Below are 21,076 nucleotides of genomic sequence, written 5' to 3'. Positions count from 1 at the left end.
ATCCGTTTTCTAAAATGGACACTTTTTACTTCTAAATATATAGATAGCTCAGAATAAATTCAGGGTGTTGGAAAAAGTGCTATGGTTTGAGATCATTGTAATGTCTGGGAGCCTGTATTGCTTCCATAGTACTCGGATTGCTAGCTACACTTACTTTCCTTTTTGAAAAATGGGATCAAAAGGCTCCTTGTCACAGTTTGTCAGGCTTTGGACCCTAGCGACCTGTAACTGGCCATGCCAGGCTGGGGAAGGTGGGGCAGCAGGGTCAAAGGCCGCTCTTTGTCTTCGTCTCAACCCGGTGAGAAGCTCTGTTCTGCATGGAGACCAACCTGCTGGCCGGGCCTTCTTTGGGGAATTTTGAGTACAAAATACTCAGGTGTCAATGAAGCTGACAAGAGAGAGAAGGCGGTAAGTAGAAACAGGGGTAGTGAAATAAAAAAAGCAAACAAGGGAGGGAGGAGAGAGCATGGCAGAAAGAAGCTGGTAAAACAGGAAAACAATCGAACAGAGAAAGTTCTAAAAACTGGAAACCTATTGTCTCCTAAATGACATCCCCGTGTTTCCCAAAGACTAAACATGAAACCAGCAATATTTTTATAATAAAACTCCATCATCTGAGATAACTCGAAAGAGTATAACAATAATATAAAACACCCTGAACGCAACAAAAAGAAAACAAAATCTCCACTATTTTACCAGAGTGTTAGGAAAACAACTGTATTTCAGAAAACATGGGTGAGTGTGGGCGACTGTAGGGCTGCTGTGGACCAGCGTAAAGAGACCTGCATATCCGAGACGCTTCTCAGAAGGAGTTCTGACTCAGACCTGTTGAAACCACAAACGTAAGATACCCTGGGCCCCAAAGGTAGACAGGTTAAGCTCTCAGGCCCACTGGCCCATTAAGTATGACTGGGATGATGACCTACCAGGACAGACTGCAAGTGAAAAAGGAAATGAAAGCAAAAATGGGCATCTGGGCTTCCCAAGTGGTACTAATGGTAAAGAACCCTCCTGCCAATGCAGGAGACACAAGAGACGAGGGTTCAGCTCCTGGGCTGGAAGATCCCCTGGAGAAGGACAAGGCAACCCACTCCAGTATTCTTGCCTGGAGAATCCCATGGACAGCGGGCTACAGTCTATGGGATCTCAAGAGAGTCAGACATGACTGAGCACACATGTATACCCAGTGGAAGGTTTCCCACATCCCTGGATTTAATATTTAAAAAGACCCAAGATAAGCAACCTTCTTGGGTAAGCTCAACAAGGCTCAAGTGAGCACCTATAAGTATATATATTCTTGGGAGGGATGAGCATTTACACTGAATGTCTGAATTGCTTCTATTTTAAGACACTATCAGTCACAAAATAAGACATCAATTTCCCCCCCTTTGCTTAGCTTTGATGTTTTTCTTCCTTTCTAAAAAAATTTTTATTTTATATTGAATTTACAATGTTGTGCTAGTTTCAAGTATACATCAAAGTGATTTAGTTATACAAATATACATGTCTGTTCTTTTTCAGATTCCAATTTAATTAGAGTTTTGAAGGGAACTAATAAAAATTAAATGTACATATTAATTACAAATTGTAACCACATCAGTTAAAAACCTACAAGAAAAAAAATGCCTTAGATTTGAAGAAAGAGAGTAAATCTTGAAATGCTGCCTGTTTCAGAACTGATCCTAAACTCTCCTATGGAAATTTCACAAGGTAAAAATACCAGTTGTTTAATTCAAGTTGTATTACTATGACAATGAGTAAGGCTTAACTCATATATGAAGGTTCAGAAACCATACTTTCACTGATTTATAGAAATGTGTCATTTTCCTCTCCACTTTTCTGCTGAAAAGTCCCACTGAAATTCTTACTGTTTACAAGCAAGAGGAACGGAAAGGGAAAAAAAACCTAAGGAATGGTATTTCTTCATAAAACTCGGTACACTTGGGCTTTCTAAACTTCTACAGACTACTGCCTATCCGGCCTCAGGAGACCCTTAAAGATACAAAAATTGTTTTTCTTATTGGATTTCAGATATTAAACCTTCTCTCTCACTGGCATTGATCCTGTGATTTCTCTCCCCAGACCTGCACTGTGTGTGAATTTTGCAGGTGACCAGATGAGCTAGCTGGAGCAAGCTGCTGGCAGATAAAGCCAATTTTCTTCAAGTAAAAAGATCTCTCTCTCAGGACTTCCCGTGTCAGTCACGGCTCTGCCATTCTTTGGTCTCTGGGACTTTTGTTTTTCACTCACTTTTCCCTTTCAGTTTTCAAAGCATTTCCCAGCGGAAGACTTACTGATGTCTCTAGGTATTTTTTTTTCCTCTCTCCTTTTTACCTCCTTCCTGATACTCACTCTGTATGTCGAATTCTCTACCTCTTCTGCTCAGTAGCACAATTAATCTTGTTTCCCTTCTTTCTAGTTCAAATTGTGAAAGCTATTTTTAAAACATTTTATCGCAGAACATGTTCATCAGGGTTGATAAACTAGAAAAGAGACAAGAAAAACCTTATCTGTCACTTTACTTCAAAAATATAAGCGCTTTTCGTATCCTTCCATTTCCTCCTAGTCTCCTGACTCATGCAAATCTTTTCCTATAGATCTGTTAATCACTTAATAGGAACCTAAATCATTTTGCATACTCATTTTTCATTATTACTTTTGTGCAGAAAGTATTTTATTTTGTTATGAATTTTCATAACCATAATTTTATTGCCTGATTAATATTGCATTATGTGGATGGATTTTAATTTAAATATTTTCCTCTCTGTGGTTCCATTCTCATCAGGAATATAAGAGTATCCGTTTCAGAATTAACCTCATGTCTCCCTTTCTTTCTCACCTAGCTGCTTTCTTTCCAGCCTTCAAAAAAGCAACCATGAGAACTGCTGTTTGTACTGCTCGCTGTGTCTGAGGGTCTTTTCTCTTTTCATGTGACATGCTCCATTCCAAGACGAAAAGGTGGAACTGAGACAGCAGCCCTTTAAGGGCTCCTGCTCAACCAAGTAAAATGATGGATGCAGGTAGCCTTGCAAGTAAATTGAAAACAGAAATGGGACTATCCCGTGATCTGTGAAATTTACATTCTCAAAGCTCCAGGAAGCAATATTTGAATATTTTATTTTATTTATTTATTTTTTTTTGAATATTTTAGAGTCTTCATTAAAGGAATATGAAACTGGGCTTTAGCACAGATGATGAAAAATGAATCAGGGTGGTGGCTTGAAAAAGAGGAAAGACAACTGCATTGGAATCCTTAGGTTGCATTTCTCAAGTCACCGATGATATCATCTTGGATTCCAAGTTCCTCACCTGTGAGTGGAGGACTGGGAGAAGAAAACCTCCAAGATCCCCTCTATCTTTTACAGCCAGAGTGCAGTCAAGTTAGAAACACCCAAAGGACTCATTCCTGGTCTGAGGGCCACGGAGCCTTAATGCCATGCTTTATATATTTTGGGGCAGCTCGAAAACACACATAAATCATCCTCTTTCGATCACTAGCAGTAAAAGCAAAGTGATGGATTTCTTAGGAGGAGGCTATGCAAAACAGTAAATTCTCATGGAACCAGAACCTCACCTTTTTGAGATCTACTCTTAGGGGCTAAAGAAGAGTGTGTGGCCCAGCCTGGGGGCAGAAAACCTGTTATTTTTCTTTCCATTTCTCTGTTAATATTCTTACATTTTCTTCTATTCTCCTTTGCAGGCAGCATAAACATCAGCAGGATTTTTAAAGAAAAGGGATAGAGCTTGTAATAAGAGGAAGGAAGTGGATCCAGAGAAAGGGGAAGAGGCACATTTAATGGCTTTGGTTTCTGATAAATATAAGCCTACTCATTCTTCCTCCTTCCTTCCAACAGAGAGGCTGTTTGGGGACATGGTTAGGATTACAAGCTAACCAGCTGATAGGATACAGGAAAAAGAAATTCTGAAGTATTTTGAACTATCAATGCCTTTAGAAGTGTGTTATAAAGTGTTAGTAGCTCAGTCATGTCCAACTCTTTGCGACCCCGTGGGCTGTAGCCCACCAGCCTCCTTTGTCCATGGAATTCTGGATACTCCAAGAATACTGGAGTGGGTAGCCAGGCCTTCCCCAGGGGACCTTTCTGACCCAGGGATAGAACCCCAGTCTCCTGCATTGCAAGCAGATTCTTTACCATCTGAGCCACCAGGGAAGCCCCATCTTTAGAAGGAGAATGACTAATTTTGTTCCTGGGGTCACAATCATCCACTAGAGAAAATGTCTTCCAAGTTTCATATGAGGTTGCATCTGCCTTATCTCCCAAGAGAGGTAACAGGAAAGAAGGGTGAATAAAGAGAGACCCAGCAGGCCTGCTCTGTTAGGAAAACAGGGGTGAGACTGGAACAATGTATAATAGGTTTTTATTTAATTCACATATTTCATTTTAAAAACCGCTTCATACTAAGAGATTAAACTTTTAAAATCAATTTTATTATTTATCTATTAAACTTTTTAATCTATTTTATCTATTTAATACTATTTTATAGTATTATCTCTTTTAAAATAATAAAATTGTTCACATTTCTTTTTGCCCACACTGAAACAGAAAGCAAGGCTTCTAAATAAGTAATAAAAGAAAAATGGCAATGTATGTTACATCAACTGGATCATTAGTAAAAGTTAATTATTTAACCCAGGAACCAGAAGGAGTTATATTATAACTTGAACCTAAAGAAAGTACTACTCTTATGAATATTAATTTCCATTCTATTTTCGACTTACGACTTTCAATGACCTGAGGATTCAAGGTAAGCTTTTTCTCTAGGAAAATGTTTTACCGAAATCCATAGAACCTCTCCTGCACATATACAGAAACCAACAACAAAGGTGGGTGAACCTGAATTGTGTACTGTGCCAAGCCTCAGCTAGAGACCGTCCCAGACTCAAGTAAGAGGCCTGGTGCCACAGCTGCCGTTAAGAGATAAGCAGGGCTATTTTTAAGTGTCAGCCTATAAACAGGGGCCCATGTCACACAGAAGAGTGATGCTGGATACGAGCTTTTGTGCCAGGAACAGAGATTTCGGTTCTGGCGCTGCCACTCCCTGGCACTGGGGCCTTGGGCCAGCTCTTCAGCTTCCGTGGGCCTCCATGAACTCACTCCTTAGGAAGTCCAAAAGGGAGGGGCTGTATGTGTATATACAGCTGGTTCATTCTGCTGTACTGTAAAAACTAACATGACATTGGAAAGCAACCATACTCCAATGAAAATCAATTTAAAAATAAAATAAAACAGGCAGATTAACAGTATGACCCCATAATGCGATGTGAGGTTTGACACATATAAAGGGCTTAGGAGAATGCTCACACACAGAACCCTTAAAAATGCCAGTTAATCATGTGTTCACTCAGCAAACAACTACTGAACAGCTACTTTGTGCCAGGCACTGCTTTAGTCACTGGTGATAAAGCAACAGACAAAACAGGCCAAATGTCTCCCTCTGATGGAATATATATTCTAGCAGAAAATACCTCACAGTTAAGCAGCTCACAATTATTTACTATTACTGGCAAACCAATGGTTTCAATGCCACCCAGGGGATATTTAGCAAAGTTTGGAAATATTTATGGTTGTCACAGTGAGGGCGCGGGGACAGCTAGGCTGGCATCTGATAGGTAGTGATGACGGATACCGATAAACACCCTACAGCACACAGATGGGCCCCAGAACAAAGATCTGTGATGTGCCGTGCTAAGTCACTCAGTCGTGTCCAACTCTTTGCAACCCCATGGACTGTAGCCTGCTAGGCTCCTCTGTCCATGGGGATTCTCCAGGCAAGCATACTGGAGGAGGCTGCCATTCCCTCCTCCAGGGGATCTTCCCAACCCAGGGATTGAACTCAGGTCTCCTGCCTTGAAAGTGAATTCTTTACCATCTGAGCCGCCAGGAAGCCCAAGAATACTGGAGCGGGTAGCCTATCCCTTCTCCAGGGGGTCTTTCCAACCCAGGGATCAAACCATGGCGTCTTCTTCATTGCAGGCAGATTCTTTACCAGCTGAGGTATCAGGGAAGCCCAACAAAGATCTCTCTGGCCCCAGTGTCAACAGAGCAGAGACTGAGAAACTGTTCTAGAGGTAATGTATGGACTCAGTTAATCATGGGCTACACAGCCCTATAAGATAAGGATTATAAGTATCGCTATTTCCTAGCATTTTATAGTAACCAATGGTAATGGTATTTTTTAAAAGATTTTTTTGATGTGGACCATTTTTAAATTCTTTATTGAATTTGTTACAGTACTGCTTCAGTTTTATAATTTTGTTTTATGCCCCCGAGGCATATAGCATCTTAGCTCCCACACCAGGGATCTAACCTATACACCCAGCACTGGAAGGCAAAGTTTTAACCACTGGACCACCAGGGAAGTCCCAGTAATGGTACTTTATAAAGTGTGATTATACAGTATTTATACTAAACTGTGTACGTGTGTGTGTGTGTGTGTGTGTGTGTGTGTGTGTGTGTGTGTGTGTAGCGCATGCTAAGTCACTTCAGTTGTGTCTGACTCTCTTTGCAACCCTATGGACTACAAAGACTGCCAGGCTCCTCTGTCTGTGGGATTCTCCAGACAAGAATACTGGAGAGGGTTGCCATGCCTTTCTCCAGGGGATCTTCCCAACCCAGGGACTGAACCTACATCTCTTATGTCTCCTGCATTAGCAGGAGGGTTCTTTACCCCTAGCGCCACCTGGGAAGCCCCATATGCATACACATATAGAATATGTAAATATATAAGATTTATATAGTTGTACAAAAATTACACAAGGATACACATACTTCAGCAGAGTGCACTTAAACTCAGATGGCAGATTTTACAAAAACTGACTTTGAGTTCATTTTCTGACCCACAGCTATACCCTGGTGCCATTTAGATTTTAAATTACTGATATCTTGCCAGATTCTTGCTCATGGGCTTCACAAGGTGATCTTTCTCACCACATCTGCATTGACTGGGATATTAGAGAAGAGAGTAGACACTCCAGACCAGGAATCTGGAGATCCAAGATGTAGCTTCATCGTTTCACTGGCTGTGGCGTCTTGGGGCAAGTTTCTTAATTTGCCCGGACATCACCGACACATCGGGCAGGCATGTCCCTCAGATCATGTGTGAAAGTGCTATGGGGTGTGCAGTGAGTGATCACTCCAGCGACATGTACTGAAGGTCACTACACTGACTAATCTACTTCTCATGACAGCCTGGGAGGTAGGTATGTTGATCAGGGCGAGCTGAAGGAAACAGGAGCACGGAAAGGTGGCAGCCTGCCTTTGAGGTTACAGGCCAGGAAGCGGCAGATCAAGGGGTCTCACCAGGCAGCGTGGCTCCAGAGCCTGCCCTCTGGACCAGCGTGGGCTGCTCTGGCTGAGGTCAGGACACCCAGGAGGCTCTCACAGGAGCAGTTCTGGCTGGCCGCGGCTCATCCTCCTCTTGATTCCCAAGGGTTGCTCTGCTCTATGTGCAGCCGTGTTCCTCCCCAGGCCTAACTAGTCAGCCAGTTGGTTCATTCATCACAGCAGAGAATGAGGTCTCTTTTGTCTTTTTATTTATTGGAATATAATTGCTTTACAAAGTTGTATTAATATCTGCTGTACAATGGAGTGAATCAGCTATATGTATCCATATATCCCCTCTCTCCTGAGCCTCCCGTCCACCATCCTTGCCATCCTACCCATCTGTGTCATCACAGAGCACTGAGTTGAGCTTCCTGTGCTATACGGCATGTTCCCACTAGCTACCTATTTCCCACACAATGGTGTATATGCTATTGTTGTTGTTCAGTCGCCCAGTTGTGTCTGACTCTTTGCAATCCCATGGACTATAGCACGCCAGGCTGCTCTGCCTCTCACCATCTCCCAAAGTGGGCCCAAGTTCATGTCCATTGCATTGGTGATGCCATCTGGCCATCTCATCCTCTGGTGCCCTCTTCTTCTTCTGCCCTCAATCTTTCACAGCATCTGGGACTTTTCCAATGAGTCAGCTGTTTGCATCAGGTGACCAAAATACTGGAGCTTCAGCTTCAGCATCAATCTCTCCAATGAGTATTCAGGGTTGATTTCTTTTAAAATTGACTGGTTGGATCTCCCTGCTGTCCAAGGGACTCTCAGGAGTCTTCTCCAACACCACAGTCTGAAGGCATCAATTCTATGGCCCTCTGCCTTCTTTATGGTCCAGCTCTCAGAACCATACATGACCACTGGGAAGACCATAGCCTTGACTATATGGAGATCATGTATATATGTCAATCCTAATCTCCCAAATTATCCCACCCTCCCCTTTCCCCTGTGTCCACACATCTGTTATTCATGTCTGCATCTCTATTCCTGCCCTGCAAATAGGTTCATCTGTACCAAAAAGACATATGTACCCTAACGTTCACTGCAGCACTATTAAAGCCAGGACATGGGAGCAAGCTAAATGTCCATCAACAGATGAATGGATAAAAAAGACGTGGTATATACATACAATAGGATATTACAGCCACATAAAGGAATGAAATTGGGTCATTTGTTGTGATGTGGATGGACCCAGAGTCTGTCATATAGAGAGAAGTCAGAAGGAGAAAAACAAATATCATATACTAATGCATATCTATGGAATCTAAAACATGTGCTTCTTTTTTGGATTACTTTTTTTAAGTAGGTAACTGGAGTACACAATAGACACATTAATCCAATACAAAATTCAAAGGCGCAGAAGAATAGACAGTGACAATTATTTTCCTTCCTATCCTTGCCTCCCAGCTATCTGCTCCTTTCTATTAAGCTAGCCACCATTTCTTTCTTCTTGTATATCATTCCAGAAATGTGCTACACAATATATATATTCTTTTTTTTGAAAGCAGATATACAACATGTAATATACAAATCATACTATTTTGCAAACTGATTTTTTCACTAAAGAGTTATTTTTGATAATCAGTCCATATAGAGCTCCCTTTATTCTTATTAGTGTCTGAAGAGTATTCTGCAATTTATTTAATCAACTTTGAACAGATAAATAGTGTATGTCTGATATTTAACATGGCTACACTGGACATATTATGCATATATCACTTCTTACTTTGCCAGAACATACTTAGGATAAATTCCTAAAAGTGGAATTGATGAGTCAAAGCGTATGTGCCTTTTAACATTTAATTGAAATAGCTAAACTGCTCTCCATAGGGGTTATATAAATTTCTACTTCCACCTAAAATGCACGAGATTAGCATTTATTTTCACTTTTATTTCTGTACTCAAACAATATATTAGAAAAATGTTTTCTCTTTGCCATTTGTAAGAAATTATATATCACATTTTAAATTTAATATTTCTCTTACTGGGTTTAGATTGAAAATCTCTTCATGTGTTTCAAGAACCAACTGCATTTCTTTTATTATTCTTTTACCTATGAATATTTTATTCATATTCTTATTCTGCTCATTCTCATTTTTCTAATGAGTTGGTTTCTTTATCTTATGGAATTACAGAAGTGCTTTATCTACGTGAGAAATAAACCATTTGTCTATAAGCCGCAAATATTTTCCCCCAGTTTTTTTTATTTGTCTTTATGGTGATATTGATTTGTAAGTAGGGTTTATTTTCTCAATTCTTTTCTCTTATAGCTTCTGGGTTTATTTCATACTTTAAAAGTATAAAATAATATTCCACTTGAAGAATATTAAAAAAATCCTTTAGTCCTTCTGTGTTATATTTCAAAGTTTAAATCTTTGAAAGAGCAAAATTTATCTTGGAGGATTGTTAAGAATTTGGATTTAATTTTCTTGTTTCCTAGTTGTCACAATAATTCCTATCAACTAATCTATCCTTTCCCAACTGATCTGAAATGCCACCTTTATTATAAACAAACTTCTTACATTATTTGAATTCATTTCTTGACTTTCTGCTGATCTGACAACCAATAAACAAATACATAGACCATTTTAATTACTGTAGCTGTCACATGTTTTACTATGTGGCAGAGCTAGTTGTCCTCATTATATACTCCATTTCCAGAATTCTGCTGGCTGTTCTTTAAGAACCTAGAATCGCCAAGTGGTATTTTTGTTAGACTTATATTATATTCATAAATTAACTTAGAGAAAACTGATACCATCAGGATGTTGAATCTTCCCATCCATGGACATTGTATACTTCTGTGTTAGAAGTCTTTACCTCCCCCACTCTTTTGGTGAACTTCTGTTAACATTAAAAAAATTTTTTTTTCATACAGGTCTTCCTTTACTACATTTACTCCTAGAGTTAGCAATATATTCCTATCTGGCTAATGTCAGCACAAATAGGTCTTATTTCTAAACAGACATGGTAATAAAAACTATTAGCTACAGTTTTATACAAAATGTCATTCATTTTTGTTTTGGTTTTGTTTATGCACCCAGTTCTTGAAACCTTAGCAAACTCAAGAGTTGAAAACTTCACTATGACCATAGCCACATACTTGTTTTTAATGGCTTCTAAGAAATATTTTTGTCCTAAAATGTTTTAGCATGAATATAGAATTTACTAGATTTTTAAAAATCTTTGCTTCATGTTAGCTGCACCTTCAATTTTGGGAATACACAGTCTCGCAGTGCTACATTACATATTAACAGTTCTTATTAAACTAATACCCACAGACCTTACCTCCTAAATTCATTCCTGCTTGAAGACACTTCTGAAGTCTGCAGGCAGGACAATTCTTCCGCCGAATCTTATCAATTATGCAGTCATTTCTTCCCGCACACAAATAGTTGTGTTGCCCTGAATAAAATAATAAAGAATAATTGTTAAAATAAAGACTACTATAATCAGATAATGAAACATGCTCTTTCCTGCCTTAAAATCTCTTTGTCAAAAAAGTAGAAGAGAAACATGATCTGCGAATACTATAGGCACAGGAATGGTCAGATGAATACAGTTGAGATTTTAGGTTGCAGATGATAAGCTTAAAACTATGTTTACTTCCAACAGGTTTCCAAAGAAATAGAGCTGCACTCCCCACTGTTTGAATTTATTGGCATGCGCCCTTTCAGGAGACGGTGCACATTTCATCTAGACATCACCCAGCACCAAACTAAACAAAGGCCTTGCTTCAGCTTTTTTAAAAAGTGTACTTTATTGAAGCATAGTTAATTTACAATGTTGTGTTAGTTTTAAGTGTACAGCAAAGTGATTCAGCTATAAATCTATATACATTCTTTTCACAATCTTTTCCATTATGGTTTATCACTGGATACTGAATACAGTTCTCTGCACTAGGCAGTAGACCTTGTTGTTCATCCTTCCTACATACACTAGTTTACATCTGCTCATCCCAAACTCCCAGCTGCTGCTGCTCTTTAAGCTTCTCTGCCTGCTCCCATTTATACATGTCATTTCAATGGGAAGACTTTCAAACCATTTAACTAGAAATGCAGAACAATTTCATTTTGCAAGTCAAACTGGCACCAAAATAATTCAGATGTGGAATATGCTTGGAAAGTGGCATCTACTGGCAAAATGCTAAACTGTACCCTAGCTCTATTATTCATTTACATATCCAAATTAATATACAATATTTACTGAACCTCCACTAGAGATCAGCTCTGTTAGAGACAGCAATGAAAAAGACAGACAAAAGTCTCCACTCTTGTGACCTTTTAATGAGGGAAAGACAGTCAACAGACAAAGTAATTAGGTACAATGGTCAACTGCTGGACAGGAATAGGTGCTCAGGAGAAAAATGAAGGCAAGGGCATAGAACGTGACGGAGGTGAGGAGGGTGTTGACATTTTAGAAAGAATGAAGGCAGAACCCCATTGGAGAGCAACTTTAATATAAAGGTCTGAAGAAAAGGAAGGTGCTAACTGTGTGGACATCTTGGGGAGAAAATATAGTAGGAAAGAGGGAAAAGCAAAAGAGGGTTGACAGCGGCAGGAGGACACCTAGCATGTTTAAGGAACAGCCAAGTGTGAAAGGTGAAAAGAATCAGTGAACATTACAAGGGGATGAGGAAAAAGAGCTAACCTCAGTCAGACCATGTGAGGCCTTATAAACCATGTTCAAGACATTGACTCATTGAGACAGGAAACCACTGGTTTCAAGGGCTCTGAGATGAGAAATGAGTTGGTGTGATTCATGTGTAATAGGATTGTTCTGGCCACTGTGTAAGGAACCAACTGAAATGGACTGAGGACAGCATCAGAGGGACTGGGTAGCAGGCTGTCCCTATATTTCAGGGGAAGATGATGGGGGAGTAGCGATGAGAAGTGGTCAGGTCCAAGATACACTCTGAAGGTAGAGCTGCTAGAATCTGCTGAGAGATCTGAGAACAAGGGGATCTAAAGAAGCATTAAGATTCTTGGGCTGAACAAACAGAAGAATGGAACTGCTGTAAATTAAAATGAGGCAGACAGTTAAGAGCCATGGTTTAGGGGGGATTACTCTGGCTTGGTCTTGGACATGCTAAGCTTGAGACACCTGAGAGGTATGTCAGTGGAAGGATGGGGCGGGGTAGGGGGACAGTTAGATAGAGAGAGCTGGAGCTCAGCAGAGGTCTGGGCTGGAGATGTAATCAGCTTGTGGTCATTATTTTAAGCTATGAGACTGGATGAGATCATACAGAGACTGGAAAGGGAAGAGGTGTGAGGACTAAGTCATGGGGCTCTGAAAACATGCAGACTAAGCAAACGGAGTCTCACTGATGACTGTAAAGCAGGAAACAGGCTCCAAAACCCCCTTCAACCCAGTACCATCACATTCCCTTGGCTGATAACTACTAAGCAAATTACAGGAAGTACTCAATAGATATAATGTGTATTGCTAATGGTATTAAAATAATCCAGAGCTCATTCTCAGTAACATTATGGTAAATTTTAGTAATGATGATCACAATAAAAGAACAGTAATAGAATAGGGAAATCTATCAAAGGGAAGAAATGAAACTCCATCATTACAATAATCTAATGACTTCTTAAAAAAATGAAAGACTCTTAGTCACTATAGGTAGGTGTAGATATTTACACAAAGGCAATCAATACCCACAGGAAAGACTAGAACCGATTAATATGACATTTCACAATGCTGCACAATATCTTAAGAAGTTACCAAAAAAATAAAATTTTAAGGCCTATTATAGCACCATTTTATCTGTCGTACAACAATCCTACAACATAGGTAAGGCAGTTATTACTACTATTGTTCACAAGAAGAAATTCATGCTAGAACTGATCAGGTGACCTCCCCAAAAGGTGGAATTGGAAGCAGGATTCGGACAATGCTGCCTGTGTCCCAAGGGCAGAGTCTTTTCTAAATGTCGATTTTGAAATATAATTTATTGGTGGTCCAACAGGATGCTGAAAGCTCTTTTGAAAGAATAAGCAAAGGAACATTATTTGAATGAGGCATACTTTACTTTATCACCCAGTATTTCCACTGGCAATCAGCATATGTGCCTTTTTTCATGGTGTGAAATTAAAGACAAATTCAGAAATTTCATCTCTAATGTACATTGAATTGAGTAAACTTCAATATCCAAAGAAATAACTAAATGTAACTTTGGTTTCAATTCAACAATTATTTATTGGGAACCTATTATGTGTGCAAGGCCATAAAATATTTGCATAAGGGGTTGGAGTGGTCTATGGTTCCTTCTATTTCTGAAAATCCATGATAAAATATGACAAAGTCTCTTAGCTGTAAGCATACAATAATGCATAGGAAATGGCCACTGTCCAACACATACCTGGAAAACTTCTCTTTCTGGGTGTTCAAAAACAGACTTTTTTTTTTTTTGTTTTGTTTTGTTGTAAAAACAGACTTTTAAGAGTTAGGGTTGTACTATGGGGATTTCTTTTTAATGAACACCTTTAAAAAATTCATGTTACTGTAAGAGCTGTAAATAAGTCCTTCCACATACACTGAATTATTGTATCTGGTTTCTACTGACTGATCTGAAATTGGTCACAATCACCAATTCATCTCCCATCCAAACAGGATGGGAGAGTTTAAAGGCCAGATGTGGGGATGTCACACTAGTTTTATCTGTCATTTATATTTTTAAATCTGTAAACATGAATGAGTTGAATCACACCTACACAAATAGGCAATATGTGCCCCGTCCATTAATCTATACTGATAAAATAAACAACCAAAAAACCACAATGAAAATAAGAGAATGCACTTAGAAGACTTAAAAAACTTTTGATCAGGTCTTTTAAAAAACACTGTGCTCTCCTGGTATAAAAATTGCTAATGCAGAATAAGTCATAGCCCAGGCTTTTGAAGGTAAGTAATTTTCTACTACAATGTTAATACAGGCCAGGCAGTAGAGGCTTTGAATGGCAAGTTGAGAAACTCATTTTATTCAGCAGGTGATGAGATTCTTGCTTACAGGATGTGAAGTCCAGAGCTGTATTTTAGAAACGTTCATCTGAAGGTTATGTCTTAAGGAGGTAGAACGGTACTAGCAGACACTACTACTTTCAACTGAAGGTTCTCTGAGATGGCCCCTATGCAATAGATCTGTTTTAGTCAGAATATATAGCCGCAGGAATAATCCCATGGATAAAAAATGTTAGTGGTAAAGGAAACAAAGATTTCTCATCCCACTTATATATTAGGGGAAGCATTTCAGATAACCTGAATCAGATAAACCTCCTATAGAGGACAATTATAACTGTCCACAAAAGGGGAGAAAACAGATGTGAAGGCACAGTGGAGCAACCAAAAGCAAGCAGAAGCTGGAAGAAGACTGCAGAACAAAGAGAACACCATAGACTGCCTCATGTCCTTCAGGATTTTCTTCCTGAGGGTCTTGGACTCAAGTCCTTCAGGGGAGGCTGAATAGAAACCAAGCAAAATCCTAAGTCCTAACTGCCAGAGAAGGCAGAGAATAGGCTTTGGGACGCTGTAAATGCGCGCATGCTTGCTCAGGTGCTTCAGTCACGTCTGACTGTTTGCAACCCCATGGACTGTAGCCCGCCAGGCTCCTCTGTCCATGGGAGTTCCCAGGCAAGAGTACTGGAGTGGGTTGCCATTTCCTCCTCCAGGGATCTTCCTGACCCAGGGATCAAACCCACATCTCCTGCGTCTCCTGAATTACAGGCAGACTCTTCACTGCTGAGTCACCAGGGAAGACCCTTTGGGACTTTGCTGCTAAGTCTCTTCAGTCGTGTCCGACTCTGTGCTAACCCTAGACAGCAGCCCACCAGGCTGCGCCATCCCTGGGATTCTCCAGGCAAGAACACTGGAGTGGGTTGCTATTTCCTTCTCCAATGCATGAAAGTGAAAAGTGAAAGTGAAGTCGCTCAGTCATGTCCGACTCTTCGCGACCACATGGACTACTGCCCACCAGGCTCCTCCGTCCATGGGATTTTCCAGCAAGATTACTGGAGTGGGTTGCCATTGGACTTTAGGAACAGCTAAAAACAGACAAGGGCTCAGTGGTGAACAATCTGCTCGCCAGAATTTAATGCTTGAAACAGTTGAGCAGGGTATTTTAGCTATCAATCACAAGGAGAAAGAGTTTGAATCTCAATAAGTTAGAAGGATTCAATCTTTCCATTTCCTTAAGCTTTCCATTGAAATTTTAGAACGTCCCTGCCTTAGAAGGAAATAATGTATCCCAGGATTAAGGCATTAATTTTAGGGTTAAAGGTATAACAAAAACAGATCATCCCCAAAAAAGCATACAGAAAAGGCCCTGTAAGTTCAAAATGATCTGTCAGTAATTTGACTACTAGAATAAAACTCAATATTCTTCAGAGAAATATAACAGAACCTAGAGTCTCCAGAATGTCTAGAATACAATAATAATTACTAGAAAAATACAAACCAGGGTCAAAAGAAAACTGAGTCAGTAGAAACAGACTCACAGATGATCCAGAGTGTGAAACTAGCAGATATTTTTAAATGGGTATTTTAGACAACACAAGAAAATGTGAAAAAAAGAAAGGAAAGAAATGGAAACTCTCAAGAGATTTGGAACCTATAAAAACAAATTGAAATCAAACAACTGTAAAATATACTATTGAGGACAAAACATTTTGGGTTGAAATTAACAATATATTGGACACAAAAATCAGTGAAATTAAAGAAACATAAATAGAATCATAAAAATTAAAGCACAAAGAAAAAAGAATTAAAAGATAAAAGAACAAGGTACTTGTGGCCTATGCGGGAGCATTAAGTAATTTAACATACTTGTAGTAGGAGTTCCAGAAAGAATGGAGAGAATAGGCCAGAAAATAATATACAGAAATTTCCAAATTGACTAAAACAACAATTTTAGCAAATGCCCCAAGAGATAAATACAAAGAAAACCACTAAGGTACAACACAGTTAAATTGGTGAAAAACAAATATTTAAAAATTTTAAAAGCAGCCAGAACAAGGCAAAACAAACAAACAATTACAGCATGTAAAGGAGAATAAAGGAAAGAGTAAAAACTGATTCTTTATAACAATCAAGGCCAGATAACAACATACAATTATTTTTAAATTCAGCAGCACCAGTGAAAACATTCCTCAAAATGAAGGTAAAATAAAGACATTTTTGAATAAACTAAAGTTAAGAGAATTGGCTGATAATAGAGTCACATTATAAGAAACAAAAAAGAAAGTTATATGCTAAAGGGAAATGATATTAGAGAGAAATCTGAAATCTGGATGTACAGAAAAGAATTAGAAATGACACACAGCTAAATTTTAGAGAAATTTTCTTTCTTTTCTTAAATTTGAAAGTCAAATGACTGTTTGAAACAAAGTAAATGTGTATTATGGGATTTATAAAATGTATATAAGTAAAATATCTAAAAGCATAGCACAAAGTATAGGAAAAGATATAAACGAAATTTTATTGCTCTAAGTTTCTTACATTGTACTTGAAATGGCATAAATTATGCAGGGTAGACAATGATAAGCTAAGAGTACATCTTGTAATCCCTCAAGCAATGATTTTCTTGCCCTGGACAAGCAGCATCAACATTACCTAATAATTTATCAGAAATTAAAATCCATAAAACCAATTTTAGACCTGCTAGTTCAGAAATTTTGGAGTGGGACCTAGAAATCTGTGTTATATAACCCTTCATGTGATTCTGATGTATATTAATGTTTGAGAAATACTACCATGAGCAGCCAGTAGAATAAAAACACCAAGTATAGTTTAAGGGACAATAAAGATATAAAATGACATACTAAAAATACTCAGTCCAGAAAGGAGAGAAAAGAAAAAAGAGGAACAAGTAAAGGAGAAAACAGAAAACAAACACTAGGATCAGAGAGAGAAGTTCAAGTACAGAAACAGTCATACTAAATGTAAATGGTTCAAACACTCCAGTTAAAAGTCAAAGATGGGAGACTGGATTTTTTAAAAAAGACAGTACTTAAGTGTGTGTTATGATGCATTTTAAATAGAAAGGTACATAAAGGGTGAATGTTAAAAAATGGAAAATACATTTACAATGAAAAAAATGTAAGCATAAGAAAGCTGATGTGGCTACATTAAAGTCAGACAAAGTAGACTTCAAGAGAAAAGAATCACAAAAGAAAAAACTACCACTCATAGTTATTAAGCTGGGATATAAGCAGCCCTAATATCAACGCACTTAACAACAGAGTTTCAAAATTCATCAGGTGAAAATTGTCAGGATTAAGGCAAATAAACCTTAGTCCAAAATCATAGTTGGAGGTTTAAAAACCCCTCTCTCAGCAATTGATAGAATAACCACTATGTAGAAAATTAGTGAGGATACAGGAGATTTTCAAACATCTTGGATCAATTAACACTTAGATCCCATAACTGAACGATACACATGTTCTTTTCAAGTACACATGAAGTATTCACTGAGACAGACATATTCTGAGCTATAAAACAAATCTAAAATTCTGAAAGGATTGAAATCATGTACAATATATTCGCTGGCCACAAAGGAACTAAATTAGAAATCAAACAACAAAATGATACATAGACAAGTCCTATACTTGATAATTAAGCAACATACTTTAAAAAATTTATGGGTCAATGAAGAAATCAGGAGGGAAATTAGTAAAGATTTCAAACTGAATGATAATGAAAACATCATAAAACTTATAAAATACATTTAAGCAGTCCTTGTAGAATTTTTAGCTTCATATACTTAGACTAGGAAAGGAGAAGGGTTGAAAATTGATGATTGAAGATTCTTGCTTAAAAAACTAGAAAAAATAAAAACTAAAAGCAAATCAAATAGAAGGAGTGAAATTATAGTGTAGAAATCAATGAAAAAGAAAAAAAGCAACAGAGGAAAAAAAACACAGCTAAAAGTTGGGTTTTGGTATAGGTTAACTAGGCATCAGCAGACAGGCTGGGAATTCTGTTCAGGTGTACTCACCCTGGGCCCCAGGCTGATGGGAACAGCCGCTACAGTGAGTGCTGCTGGGAGTCAGGGCAGAGCAACTGTGGAGCCTGACTTAGGAAACCCACCGCTCCAGCCTAGAGTGGGCAACTCACTCTTCACTGCTCAGATTTAGTCCAACGACCCCAGTCATGCACAAGGGAGACTGGAATTTTAAGCTTACCTCTTGTCAGAACACAAAGAGCTGGAAATAAATGAGGAACCTCATTGAAGACTACCTCCATAAAGGGAGATGTGAACATAAGATTCAACCTTCATATTACTTCCTCTCAGCAGTATTAAACTACTTACATTATTGCTTTTTGGGGGACAAATTTTAATGGATGAAGGTGAGGGCCCTTTCTATAAATAGCTAAAATTTTCAAAATATTATTGAGAAGCTACCAGCAACTAAAGTATTTTTTAAGAAAGAAATCAACATCTCTGGCTATTTTAATAAAGAATATAATCCACTTATATGCAGAGTACATCATGAGAAATGCTGGGCTGGCGGAAGCACAAGCTGGAATCAAGACTGCCGGGAGAAATATCAATAACCTGAGATATGCAGATAACACCACCCTTATGGCAGAAAGCGAAGAAGAACTAAGGAGCCTCTTGATGAAAGTGAAAGAGGAGAGCGAAAAAGTTGGCTTAAAGCTCAACATTCAGAAAACTAAGATCATGACATCCAGTCCCATCACTTCATGGCAAACAGATGGGGAAACAGTGGAAACAGTGGCTGACTTTATTTTTCTGGGCTCTAAAATCACTGCAGATGGTGATTGCAGCCATGAAATTAACTCACTCCTTGGAAGGAAAGTTATGACCAACCTAGACAGCATATTAAAAAGCAGAGACATTACTTTGCCAACAAAGGTCCATCTAGTCAAGGCTATGGTTTTTCCAGTGGTCATGTATGGATGTGAGAGTTGGACTATAAAGAAAGCTGAGTGCCAAAGAATTGATGCTTTTGAACTGTGGTGTTGGAGAAGACTCTTGAGAGTCTCTTGGACTGCTAGGAGATCCAACCAGTCCATCCTAAAGGAGATCAGTCCTGGGTGTTCACTGGAAGGACTGATGCTGAAGCTGAAACTCCAGTACTTTGGGCACCTGATTCGAAGAGCTGACTCATTTGAAAAGACCCTGATGCTGGGAAAGATTGAGGGCAGGAGGAGAAGGGGACGACAGAGGAGGAGATGGTTGGATGGCATCACCCACTCAATGGACATGAGTTTGGGTGGACTCCGGGAGTTGGTGATGAACAGGGAGGCCTGGCGTTCTGCAGTTCATGGGGTCACAAAGAGTCGGACATAACTGAGCAACTGAACTGAACTGATAATCCAGTGACCACTCCATCCCTAAGTCCCGAAATCCACAACCTATTTTGTCAAAGTCAGTACCCTAATATGCAAACATATTCAAGAGTCTGTACCCCCCAAAATGGAAGCTAAATAAATTAAAAGCTTAGCAGGGATCATTTTTCCTCATAAAAATTTAGAGAAAGTTTGGTCTAGCTACCTGGTAGCAAACACTGTAATAGATACTCCAAAGGGAAAAATAATGCACAATTTTCACAACATGGAGAGAAATAAAAGCTTACAATAAATGGGATATGATTGAAAAATTCCAAAATATTCCTTTAAAGTAAAACTTTTACACAAATGGGCTGAACATCCATCCGCAGGCACTAAGGCACTCTACGAGAAACATCATGGAGTATTAGTCTCATACTAATTGAGAAAGTAGAGATACGGTACAAACAGTATCCCGCTTGACAAACAGAACTTTTACATTCACTTGGAATGCTGTATATAGACACACACCTGCAGTAATGAATGTTCACACAAGACCTACTGGCTTATAATGCACTGGTTTACAAAAGACCCATATAATACACAAATCATTTCTGTCCCATCTCTAGCACCATACCTTTCACACATAACAGTTTAGAGGGGAAGTCTACACTTCCCCTCTACACACATAAGAGTTTAGAAAAATACCTCTGAGGGCTTGCAAGAAGGCAGTAGAGGATTCTGTGAAAGGCAGAAACAGCTTAAAGCAGGGTCAGAATCCCAAGCCAGATACATGTGCCTTCCTGGTGTCCTAAGTCTTAAACACTGTCCCTGTAAGGCTCACATCACCCTACACTGAAATTGGTTAGGTTGCCTTAAATTACAGCCACTGCAGAGTTATTTAGATGTAAAAGCATCTTGTTTAAGAAAGAAATTCTGTCCAGCAGGGCTCAGGGAGCTTCAGCCACTCATCTATCTGTGTACCAGTTCAAGGTACCTCCTGCCTGAGGGAGTAGTTACTTTTAGGAGAAAAGGAAGCCGTTCTCAAAGGTTAGAGTAAATTTGGATGGGGCACCAGGAAGATCAGTTAGTACAGTATTAATTTACAGGGAAACAAGTACTCATATCAAAGGGGAAATACTTACAGACTTAACCAAAGTTGAGTTCAAAAATTTAAAAAAGTATCAATTTTCCTGTTTTTTTTTTTTTTAACTATGACACTGCTTTTAATTGTAGAATAATTCTTTTTTCAACAATGATAGTGCTTTTTTTCCAGTTTTTTTTTCTTATTTTTATTAGTTGGAGGCTAATTACTTTACAATATTGTAGTGGTTTTTGCCATACATTGACATGAGTCAGCCATGGATTTACATGTGTTCCCCATCATGAACCCCCCTCCCACCTCCCTCCCCATCCCATCCCTCTGGGTCTTCACAGTG

The 21,076-nt window shown here is 38.9% G+C and overlaps 1 protein-coding gene across 4 annotated transcripts in view; it reads right to left on the bottom strand.

Moving 5' to 3' along the window:
* NR3C2 (nuclear receptor subfamily 3 group C member 2) overlaps positions 1-21,076 on the bottom strand; it is a 412,159-nt gene that overhangs the window by 125,800 nt on the left and 265,283 nt on the right. For all 4 annotated transcript variants that reach the window (XM_043484832.1, XM_043484841.1, XM_043484850.1 and 1 more), the window contains one exon: positions 10,632-10,748. In XM_043484832.1, the coding sequence (XP_043340767.1) occupies positions 10,632-10,748 (117 nt within the window). The remainder of the gene's footprint in view (positions 1-10,631; positions 10,749-21,076) is intronic.

The sequence above is a fragment of the Cervus canadensis genome, chromosome 1, assembly GCF_019320065.1.
Source record: "Cervus canadensis isolate Bull #8, Minnesota chromosome 1, ASM1932006v1, whole genome shotgun sequence".
Classification (NCBI taxonomy): domain Eukaryota; kingdom Metazoa; phylum Chordata; class Mammalia; order Artiodactyla; family Cervidae; genus Cervus; species Cervus canadensis.
The sequence above is the reverse complement of the archived record's forward strand: the minus strand, read 5'-3'. Positions and strand labels throughout refer to the sequence as shown.